The 12,012-nt window shown below is 48.3% G+C and overlaps 1 protein-coding gene across 1 annotated transcript; it reads left to right on the plus strand.

Moving 5' to 3' along the window:
- The first annotated feature begins 5,243 nt into the window (after positions 1 to 5,243).
- Positions 5,244 to 11,651, plus strand: H3-4 (H3.4 histone, cluster member). Its single transcript, XM_055104543.2, has one exon. It carries the CDS (start codon positions 6,905 to 6,907, stop codon positions 7,313 to 7,315), a length of 411 nt encoding a protein of 136 aa, XP_054960518.1. The 5' UTR covers positions 5,244 to 6,904; the 3' UTR covers positions 7,316 to 11,651.
- The last annotated feature ends 361 nt before the right edge of the window (positions 11,652 to 12,012 follow it).

Raw genomic sequence — 12,012 nt, forward strand, 5'->3', positions numbered from 1 at the left:
TACCTTAGTCTCCCAAAGTGTTGGGATTACAGGCATGAGCCACCACCCCCAGCCATACCAGAGTTCTGATTACCTGATACTTTATCTCCAGCTTCAACACAAAATGACAAGACGTGCCAAAAGGGAAGAACACACAATCTGAAGAGACAAACAAGAACCAGAACTAGACCCACACGGACCATTCCTGACGTCAATGTTTATTGAGTGCCTACTGGGTGCATGGTGCAGGTGTGGGAGTTATTTGGGGTCGTTGTGACCTGGGAAGCTAACAGGCCATTTGCAACAATAAGAACACAGCGCATTTGCCAAGTGCCTGTATAGGCCTTGTGCTGGCACTATCACTGGGCCTAGGGGGCATCAGCGTTTGGCTCCTTCTCTTCTTTTTTTTTTTTTTTTTTTTTTTTGAGGCAGGGTCTCGCTCTGTTGCCCAGGCTGGAGTGCAGTGGCACAGTCTCAGCTCACTGCAGCTTCAACTTCCCAGGCTCAAGGAATCCTCCCACCTCAGCTTCCCAAGTAGCTGAGACTACAGTTGCATGACACCATGCCCGGCTATTTTTTCGTATTTTTTGTAGAAACGGGGTCCCACTACGTTGCCCTGATCTCAAACTCCTGAGCTCAAGCCATTGCTGGCCTTGGCCTCCCAAAGTGCTGAGATTTATTACAGGCATGAGCTACCACTCCTGACCATGAAGCAGGATAGTGTTATTAAAAGTAGACTTAGGTTGTAAATGTATATTACAAACTCCAGGGCAATCATGAAAACTTGAGAAAGAAGTATAATTGATGTGTGGAGAGAGGATGGAGTTTTATTACAGTGCAGTCATGGCAAATATCTTTGAAGACCCTTAACACCCATCACGACTTTGAAATGACAGTAGCTACAAATACTTCCTAATTCAAATGTTATTTAATGCATTCATAAAGATGCACATTTATAACTCTATGACAAGTTAATTTTATATGTTTTCACAACTTATTTCAATATAATTGATTTCCTTTTTATTAATAATTTTTTAACATTTTTGTGCATTTAAAAACTTTTTGGCCTGGCATGGTGGCTCATGCCTGTAATCCCAGCACTTTGGGAAGCTGAGGTGGGTGGATCACTTGAGGTGAGGAGTTCAAGACCAGCCTGGCCAACATGGTGAAACCCTGTCTCTACTAAAAATAAAAAAAAAAAATTAGCCAGGTGTGGTGGCTGGTCCCTGTAGTCCCAACTACTAAGGAGGCCGAGGCAGGAGAATTGCTTGAACCCAGGAGGCAGAGGTTGCAATGAGCAGAGATCACACCACTGCACTCCAGCCTAGGTGACAGAGCGAGACTCCATCTCAAAAAAAAAAAAGTCTTTCTAAGACAGAATCCATAGGCTTCATCAAACTGCGACAGGGGCTCATGGGACAACAAAAAAAGCTCATGGTGTGAGGAATTCTTGCCATCTATTCAAACTGAACAAGAAAAGAAATCTCCTTAATAAGAAAATGTTCTAGAGCACCCAATCTGGATGGAAGTTCATCTTACCTGTTTAAGGAGAAAAATTTGCTTTAGTGTGTTCTATCATGGATAGATTAATACCTTGTTTTGCAGACAAATTTAAAAAGTAAAGAAAGAAAAAAGAAGACATTATAAAGGATCCTTCAGAAAAACACTGAACACGTGGCAGGATTCTTTTTTACTATTGAGGTGGTGGGGAATCAGGACAGTGGAGACACACCCACGCTGGGGCCCTTAGAAAGTGGCTATGAACACAGCAAAGATCCGATTGTAAAAAAAAACCGGCTACAGCCAACATACTCCCCTGCTTTGGAGATATGTCCGTGTTTCCTGCAGCTTCTGGAAGCTCCAAGGAAGATGACTGGCACTTGGCTCCGTCCCAATTGATGATGTGACTGTGGACTGACTGGTTCACCCCACAGACCATACTGAAAGTCGTCTCCTACTGGCACCCTCCTGGACACACATGGAGCACTCACCGTGCACCAGGCCCACAGAATGGGAAGATGGAACTTGGGGATGGTCAGTATGGACAGGACTTGTGAGGAGTTTCCTGCAGAGCGGGCCAGAGAAGTGGGATGCCAGATGGAAGGGCGCATTGGATGGAGAGGGAAGGCGTTCTTTTTAACAAACAGTGGGAAACCCTAGTGCACACTGGCTTTGGAAGAGTCTTAGGAGGACAGAGCTCACCATCGCTTTGTGCACTGTTTACCCCAGACCTAGAAGGAGTGCCTTTTCCTGTAAGACCCCCATCTCTGCCCTTACAGTGAGTTTGTGAAAGTCCAGATGGTTTCAGGCTTGCTGCTGCCCAGACTAAGGAGAAAAGCCGATTTATAAATTGGAGAAGCGATAGCATATTGTTTGCTGATGGGAATGCTCCTACAGAGATGATGCAATATGACCAACCATGTAGGACCCCCAAATCTCAAAGAACTTTAACACGAGGACACAAGGCCCGTTACTGCCTCAGCTGTACATGCAAAGACCATAAGGAGAGACAATGAGGAGACAGAGAAAAAGCACTGATTTACAGAATGCGTGTGGCCTCGACAGACCAGTTCCTTGTGGGGAATGTTTGTATCTCACATTCTCTTCAGTTTGCAGAGGAAATCTCTCTTGGGAAGTTTTCAGGGGACATTTTTCTCTATGTCTTGGTCCTTCTAGGGGTTTTAACGACATAGAACTCAATGATTGGAGATCAAGAAAATGAACTGTTCAGCTAATCATCTAAAAAGAGCTTTTACATGTAATATAGAGGCTGTTTTCAAGCCTTGCCAGGGGTGGGTGGGTCCGCATTTAGGCAGCCCTTTATTCTGTGCTTCATGTGAGTGCATTTGTTTGCTCAGACACATAGAACCAGGTGGCATCCTGTGCTATGTCTGGGTGGTTTGGGAGCTCAAAGCCCCTGAGAATCTAAAAGCAAAAGCCCTTATGACTGGAAAAGTGAGGTCGCAGACATGTGCCCAAAACCTATGAGCCTCTTGGCTGCACTTGGAGAACTGGCCAAGCCTGTGCCACACTCCACAGGGAGGCCTGGGTAGAGTCACGAGGCAGAAAGGGCTGCTTTGCAGGTGCTCCTGGGGAGGTCGCAGCAGGTGCCTGGAATCCATCATCCGCCCATCATCAGCCCCGTTAGCCCTAAGGACACCTGGAGAGTCCCAAGGCTGCCTCTCTCGAGTGAGGGACAGCTCCAGGAAGATGGAACGTGTCCAAATCCTCACAGGCAGTTAAAGGGTTGAGCAGCATCTGGTCTGGCCAGGTCAGACCCCACATCATTTACACCAGGGGCGAGCCTGGGTGGACTTCACGGGTGGATGGTCCTAGGGTCCTTCCATCTGTCTGCCCAGCCAACCAGACTCGATGAGCAGAGGGCAGCAGGCCTTCTGTGTAACAACCACTGTCCAATAAAAAAACCAATCCAGATTTAGTAAGGAGAGATCTTTATGCAAAAGGATATTGCAATAGGAGATACCAGAATACTGCAATAGGGAGAAAGCATTGACCTTAAGGTCTGCAAGCTCCCAAAGGTGACGCAGAGAAGGAGTTTTCTCATATAGGGAGGAATGAATGAGGCTGGAAAGAACCACGTCTGGGGAAGTGGGATGAAGGGTGGCTGAGGGGACAAGAGATTGAGGATACTTTACCCTGAGCCTGGCCTGCTCCAGGAGAGGCCAAACATCAGGGCATTGGGGGAGGGGAGAAGCTGAACCAAGGCTGGGCAAACAAGCATCTTGTGTGGATTGACGCATGGGGACAAGGAGTTCAGGTAATCATTGATAAGGCAAAGGTGGCAATGTAGTGGGTGCTATAGTTTGAATAAGGTGTTTGTCTCATTAATTCTCATGTTGAAATTTAATCTCCAGTGTTGGAGGTGCAGCCTGGTGGGAGGTGCTTGGGTCCTGGGGGCAGATCCTTCATGAATAGACTCCTGCCCTCCCTTGTGGGGAGTGGAGTTCTTGCTCTATTAGTTCCTGCCAAAGCTGGTTGTTAAAAAGAGCCCAGCACCCCCTCCTCTCTCTTTCCCTGTGACCTCTGCACACAGGGGCTCCCCTTCATCTTCCACCATGAATGGAGGCTTCCTGAGGTCCTCATCAGAAGCAGATGCTGAAGCCTTGCTTCTTATACAGCCTGCAGAACCATAAGCCAAAAAAAGTTTTGATAAATTACCCAGCTTCTAGTATTCCTTTACAGCAACGCAAAACAGACAAAGACAGTGGGCCTGTCATGCATCAACAAGGGGCGCTGTAGGGGAGGCAGAATTCTACCTCCATTATCTTAGGGTCCAGGGTGGGCCCAAGAATTAGACTGACATTAGAGAGATGAGCAGTAGAAAAACATACAGTTATTTAATACAAATTTAATGTGGTACAGGAGCCCTCATAAGGAAATGAAGATGCAAAGAGGCAGTTAGAGTCACTTATATACAGAGGTGGACAAACACTAGTAAGTTGTGAGATTTGATAAGGCCACGGGGCTTGAGTGAGGATAGTTAATGGGGTGAAGAAATGACTAAGTCAAAATGCTTACACACTAGGTTGAACAAAGAGTAGTAACTGTGGCAACAACTAGGAAGATAAGGGTTAGTTTAATAAAGTTTGTTTGTATAGATTTCTCTTGGCTTCTATCTTGGTCTGTTTCATGTTGTTAAAGGAATACCTGAGGCTGGATGATTTATTAAAAAAAAAAAAGGTTTATTTGGCTTATGGTTTCGCAGGCTGTACAAGAAGCACAGTGGCTGAGCGCAGTGGCTCACGCCTGTAATCCCAGCTACTCGGGAGGCTGAGGCAGGAGAGTCGCTTGAACTTCCCGGGAGGTGGATGTTGCAGTGGGCTGAGATCACATCACTGCACTCCAGCCTGGGCAACAGAGTGAGACTCAGGTCAAAAAATTAAAAAAAAAAAAAAGCATAGTGGCCGGGCACGGTGTAATCCTAGCACTTTGGGAGGCCAAGGTCAGGGGATCAGTTGAACTCAGGAATTCAAGACCAGCTTGGGCAACATAATGACAGCCCATCTCTACAAAAAAATTAAAAATTTAAAAATTAGCTGGATGTGGTCCCAGCTACTTGGGAGGCTGAGGTAGGAGGGGCCTGGGCAACAGAGCAAGATGAAAAAAGGAGGGGAAAGGAGGGGAGGGGAGGGGAGAAGAAAAAAAGGAAGGGAGGGAGGGAGGGAGGAAGGGAGGGAAGGAGAAAGGAAGGGAGGGAGTGAGGAAGGGAGGGAAGGAGAAAGGAAGGGAGGGAGGGAGAAAGGAAGGAAGCAAGCATAGGGCCCACCTCTGCTTCTGGTGAGGGCCTCTGGCTGCTTCTGCTCATGGTGGAAGGTGAAGGGGAACCCATGTATGTGCAGAGGTCACAGGGCTGCCGCGAGAGAGGGAGCCAGAGAGAGAGGGGAGAGGAGTGCCAGGCTCTTTTCAACAACCAGCTCTTCAGGGAACCAACAGAGTGAGAACTCACCCTAAAGGAGGGCAGGACTCTATTCAGAGGGTGACACCCCAGGACCCACACACCTCCCACGCCCCCCCCCCCCCCACCAACCCGCTCCAACTTTAGGGATCAAATTTCAACTTGAGAGTTGGAGGAGATTTGGAAGCTTCCACCTCCCGTCCTTGATGATAAGAACGTTCCCTTGCTTTTACTGTAAGGAGAACATCTTTCATATGGAAATTTCATCTCTTGTCTTTAAGAAACAACAAGAAATTCAGAATGATCTTCCTACACCTGCTTCTTCTTTTTTTTTTTTAAGTGACTTTATCTCAAAATAGACAATATGCCAGAAAGGCACATCTTTACCTTCTTCAGAATCCTAAGGCTCATCTGAGCCGTACAGGGAAGGGAGTTCTTTGCAGGTCATAAACAGCGGGAGATTCCTTTAACTCTGGCTGGATCCCAGAGCTTTGTCACTGTGTAAAAGTGGAATGCCGGCCAGGCACGCTGGCTCACGCCTGTAATCCCAACACTTTGGGAGGCCGAGGCGGGCGGATCACGAGGTCAGGAGATCAAAACCATCCTGGCTAACATGGTGAAACCCCGTCTCTACTAAAAATACAAAACAAAATTAGCCAGGCATGATGGCGGGCACCTGTAGTCCCAGCTACTCTGTAGGCTGAGGCAGGAGAATGGCGTGAACCTGGGAGGCGGAGCTTGCAGTGAGCTGGGATTGCACCACTGCACTCCAGCCTGGGCGACAGAGAGAGACTCCGTCTCAAAAAAAAAAAAAAAAGTGGAATGCCAGCTGGGCCTGGTGGCTCATGCCTGTAATTCCAGCACTTTGGGAGGCTGAGGCGGGTGGATCACCTGAGGTCAGGAGTTCGACACCAGCCTGGCCAATATGGTGAAACCCCATCTCTATTAAAAACACAAAAAATTAGCCAGGCATGGTGGCAGACACCTGTAATCCCTGTAATTCCAGTTACTCGGGAGGCTGAGGCAGGAGAATCGCTTGAACCTAGGAGGTGGAGGTTGCAGTGAGCAGAGATCACGCTATTGCACTCCAGCCTGGGCAACAAGAGTGAAACTCCATCTCAAAAAATAAAAAAATAAATTAATTTTTTTAAAAAAGTGGAATGCCATGTGCTGGCTTCTGGAAGGCTCTTGCCACCCAAGTCATGGGGAAGGGAGAAGAGGAGCGCTGAGAAGACATGAGGAAGCTTGTGCTGGAGAGAGATGATCCCCACCACCGCGGCCTACCCGCATCAACCCTTCACAATGCTGGTGCCAGCTCTGGTGGCCACGACCAACAGGCATGAATATAAGGGAGAGGCGACCGAGTGGAGTTCCCTGTGGGCCAATCAGAGAGCAGTGGGCCATCACGCCACCTGAGGCCAGCCAATGGGAATGCGGCAAGCTCTATAAATGCGAGCAATCCGCTGAGGTCTGGGCAGAGGACGCCGAGGGGGCAACAGTTTCAGACTCATGGCCCGAACCAAGCAGACTGCGCGCAAGTCGACGGGTGGCAAGGCGCCGCGCAAGCAGCTGGTCACCAAGGTGGCTCGCAAGAGCGCACCCGCCACTGGCGGCGTGAAGAAGCCGCACCGCTACCGCCCCGGCACGGTGGCGCTTCGCGAGATCCGCCGCTATCAGAAGTCCACTGAGCTGCTAATCCGCAAGTTGCCCTTCCAGCGGCTGATGCGCGAGATCGCTCAGGACTTTAAGACCGACCTGCGCTTCCAGAGCTCGGCCGTGATGGCGCTGCAGGAGGCGTGCGAGTCTTACCTGGTGGGGCTGTTCGAGGACACCAACCTGTGTGTCATCCATGCCAAACGGGTCACCATCATGCCTAAGGACATCCAGCTGGCACGCCGTATCCGCGGGGAGCGGGCCTAGGAGGGCCATCTTGCCACCTGAGAGGTTGCGCAACGTTCACCCCAAAGGCTCTTTTAAGAGCCACCCACCTGGTCGGAAGAGTTGCTGTAGCAAGCTAGGCTCTTGGGTTTCGGGGGGTTCCTTCCGCCGGCCTGTGCCGGCTTACCTACTTCTGATTAGGGTGGGAGGCTGGCGAATCCTGTGTTCACCCTGTCCAGTTAGGAGGCCAGCTACTCACAGGGGTTACCTCTCAGCCTGTCTCCAGTCACAAATCCAGCTAGTAGTGTGTGGGGCTAACTTGGCCTATCCCTTTAGATAAGAATCATGGTTGGTCTGTTTTGGGGACGGGGTGTTGAGGGTAGCCTAACTGGTCTATCTCCAGTTAGGTAAGCAACCCCAGCTAGTTGTGTCAACTCAGCCTATCTACAGTTAGGTTGGAAGGCTGGCTGGTCTTGTGTGTTCTCAGCTCAGCCTCTTTCAAATTAGGTTAGAAGTCCTGCGTGTGTGTGTGTGTGTACACGCAGCTTGTTTCCAGTGAGGTTACCAGTCCAGCTAGTCTTCTGCCTTGACAGCCCATCTCCTGTTAAGGCCAGCAAGTAGTATGTATTATCTTGGCCTATTTTAAGTTAGAAGTCCAGCTACTTCACCAGCATAGCAGCTCACGCCTGTAATCCCAGCACTTTGGGAGGCCGAGGCGGGTGTATCACCTGAGGTCAGGAGTTCCAGACCAGCCTGGCCAACATGGTGAAACCCCATCTCTACTAAAAATACAAAATTAGCCGGGTTTGGTGGCGCATGCCTGTAATCCCAGTTACTTGGGAGGCTGAGGCAGAACTGCTTGAACCCAGGAGGCGGAGGTTGCAGTGAGCCAAGATCATGCCACTGCACTGCAGCGTGGGCAACAGAACGAGACTTCATCTCAAATAAAAAACAAAAGTCCAGCTACTTGTGTGTTATAACTCAGCCTACCTCCTGTTAATTTAGAAGGCTGGCTAGTTGTGTATCTTGTTAACTTGGGCTATCTCCCATTAGGTTAGAAGGCTGGCTAGGGGTGTGTGTGTGTGTGCGTGCACGTGTGCCCATGTGCACACATATGTAGCTGTGGTGTTGGCCCATCTCCGGTTAGAAGTCCATCTCATTGTATGTGTTAACATACCCAATCTCCCATTCAGTTAAAAGGCTGGCTAGTCATGTATGTTGTAAATCCACCCTGTCTTCTGTTAGGGTAGATGACTAGCTAGTTGTGTGTGAGAAGCCCAGCTAGGCATGTGCATTGTTAATTCCTAAGTGAAATCAATACTGGGAAACCCCAGCCTAAAGTTCAAAGAGGGCACTCTGCCCTGGAAGTCAGTTTACCGAGCAGTCGCAGACAGGCGTGGCCCATGTGCCCGGCACTTTGAAACAGGCTTCCCAGCGCCACAAAGTAGTCTGGCAGTGCTCTGGGGATGAGAGACACAGAGACCAACTTGCTGAGAAATCCTACAGCTAGGGCAGCAAGGCCACAGATCCAATAGTAGACTTATGTCGGGAAAACCTCAGGATGGCTGTGAGGATAAGGATGTAGGGATTGTCTCCCTCTGGTACAGGTTGGAATCATTTATTTGTGAAAGGCTTTATTAAACTGAATGAGGCCAAGCACTACCCCATGCTGGGATCATGGAGGGAATAAAATCCATTTCCTGTGGCTGCTGCCCACTCTGCTTTCAAGGTGCTTATGCTTGAGTGAAGGGGGCCTGTATTGTGTGTAGAAGCAATGATAGTAAAAGGTGCTCTTATACATAGCAAGGGATGTGCATAAAGTGCTATCAATAGGCAACAGTGGATTTTATAAGTCTCTTTGAACCCAATTTATAGCCTGTTGACTCAAAATTCAAAAGCTTCATCAATTTATTAGTACACACACAACTGAACATCATACCCTTTAAATCTCAGGATGTATTTAAACTTATGAGTGCCAGATCCTTGGAGGGCTATCCAGAAAGCCTAGAATATTCAGGGACAGCTATGTTCTGGTTTTGAAAGTCGGCTCTGACTTTCAATACCAGACTCCTTTGGGATAAATTTAAGTTTTCCCTTTTTGTTTTGTTTTTTCAGAGACAGGGTCTTGCCATGCTGCCCAGGCTAGAGTACAGTGGCTATTCACAGACGTGAGCATAGTGGCCAGCCTCGAACTCCTGGGCTCAAGCCATCTTCCTGCCTTAGCCTCCCGAGCAGGTGAAGTTCAAGTCTTCTGTGCTTTACAAAGCCCTTGTCCTGACAAAGTCTTGCCCAGTGGTGGAGAGCTAAACCTATGTAACCTTGCTGATGATCTTGCTGGATAGCCTGGAGGGAGCAGGAATTTGGGCAGTTAGCTACATTTGCGGAACTGGATGCAGATAATGCATTCTTGACAGGATCACGATCAAGCTTTGCCTTCTGTAGGAGACCAAGCCACTTGAGCAGCCCCCTGTCATTCTGGTCTTTGTATAAAGAACAGAGTCTAAGTTGGGCAGTGTGGCACATGCCTGTAATCCTAGCTACTGGGGAGGCGAGAGGATGGCTTGAGCCCAGGAGTTTTTGAGGCCAATCTGGGCAACAGACCCTGTCAAAAACAACAACAATAACAAAAACAACAACAACAACAAAAAACAAGAGCTGGCCTTATATGTTCCTTGTTTTCACCGATTAATGGAGTGGATAGTGCACTAATTGATGCCCTATAAAGATACAGCAAGGCAACATAGGGCAATTTGTATCTCAGAACTGATTGCTGAGGACCTAAGGTGAGGAGCTAAGGAAGGAAGTTTAGACACAGGAAAAAAGTAACTGAAGTCTTTCTGGGTTGTGTAAGTGGGTACTTGAGGAAGTCTTTCCAGCCAGGCATAGTGGCTCATGCCTATAATCCCAGCTTTTTGGGAGGCTGAGATGGGAGGATTTCTTGAGGCCAAGGAGTTCAAGACCAGCCTGGACAACATGGCAAGACTCTGTCTCTACAAAAAATACAAAAATTATCTGGGCATGATGGCGTGTGCCTGTGGTCCTAACTACTTAGAAGGCTGAGGTGGGAAGATCGCTTGAGCCCAAGAGTTCCAGGTTACAGTGAGCAGTAAGCCGTGATCACACCACTGCACTCCATTCTGGGCAACAGAGCCAGACCCTTATAATTACGACCAGAGCCTTTGCTTCTGTATCCTGTGGGTTCTAACGATGTGAGATAGTAACTGAAATGTGGATATCTGTTCACTGTGTACTCAACTCTTCGAGCACATATACACTATGGAGGTAGCCTGAGCATGCAGTGTTTATAAAAGTGGAAAGAGTGGTTCTAAATATCAAAAAGTTAAAATTCCAGAAATAATAGAAAGGAGAGTTAGGCATTAAGAGATAGTGCTGTGGGCCTTGGTGGACTGAACAAAGGAGGACAAAAGTGGGAATAAAGACAAAGACAAAAGAGTATATTTGGAAAAAGGGGTCGGGGGCTCCTTGCTTCTAGTGAACAAGGGCCCTGAGCTTCTAGAGCCCTTCTTATTAAGTAAAGGAGACAGGGAGAAGGGGGTGGTTGTGGTTAGCTGCTTGACTTAGTGCAGGCCTGCATGACTGCATTCTTTGAACAGTAGGCTCCAGATGTCCCAGTAGATAACCTCAAGGAGCACAGAGCCAGGGAATGAGGCCCTCAGTGTACCTTCTGGTGGCAGGCACAGATGCGAGTTTGCCCACATCCTGCATTCATGATAAACAGTTTGCTGTTTAGTCATATAGCCTCCAGTGGAATGCTGAGTTGGTCACGACCCTCAGGCTTGAAAGCTCCCAACGAGATAGCAGAATAGACCTCCCCAAAATATGCAGATTTGATATAAGAATTATTTTGAGCTGAAGGCAGTTGAAGAACAGCAGGTGTAAGAAGGGCCCTCTGACCCCTTTTCCTGAAAGCAGGTGATGACCCTCCATGGGAAAGGTGCTTGCCTCTACCAGCGGGGAGAAACAGCATGACTAGGCATGGGGACTGAAGTGCAGCAAAATGTACACAAACAGGCTTTGTTAAAGTAGCTCTTATCGCCAGGTAGAGTGGCTCATGCCTGTAATCCCAGCACTTTGGGAGGCCAAGGCAGGCAGATCACCTGAGGTCAGGAGTTCCAGACCAGCCTGGCCAACATGAAACCCCGTATCTACTAAAAAAACAAAACAAACAAAAAAAATCAGCCAGGTGTGGTGGCGCACACCTGTAGTCCCAGCTACTTGGGAGGCTGAGGCAGAAGAATTGCTTGAACCCAGGAGGTGGAGGTTGCAATGAGCCACGATCACATCACTGCACTCCAGGCTGGGTGACAGAGTGAGACTCTGTCTCCAACAAACAAACAAACAAACAAACAAACAAACATAGCTCTTACCTTCCCCAGCCTCCCTAGGTATTCCAGTTGCTTTCTCACAATTACTACCCTTTGTTCCATCCAGTGGATAAGCACTTAGGCCTAACTACTCTTGAGGTCTTCATTTTGCTGTGAAGGCTCCCATGTACATGTACAAATGAAATGTGTATGCTTTCTCCCATTAATCTGTCTTCTTTCGTTTTAGTCTATGCAGGCTGCTATAACAAAATGCTATGGGCTTGGTGGTTTATAAGCGACAGGAATTTATTGTTCACAGATCTGGTAGCTGGCAAGTCCAAGGTCACGGTGCCAACAGATTGAGCTTCTGGTGAGATTCTGCTTTCTGGTTCACAGACAGGGCCTTCTCACTGT

This window comes from Pan paniscus, chromosome 1, assembly GCF_029289425.2.
Source record: "Pan paniscus chromosome 1, NHGRI_mPanPan1-v2.0_pri, whole genome shotgun sequence".
NCBI lineage: Eukaryota > Metazoa > Chordata > Mammalia > Primates > Hominidae > Pan > Pan paniscus.

Excerpts from the sequence above, each read along its gene's own strand:
- H3-4 (XM_055104543.2), top strand. The coding sequence starts at position 6,905 with ATGGCCCGAACCAAGCAGACTGCGCGCAAGTCGACGGGTGGCAAGGCG.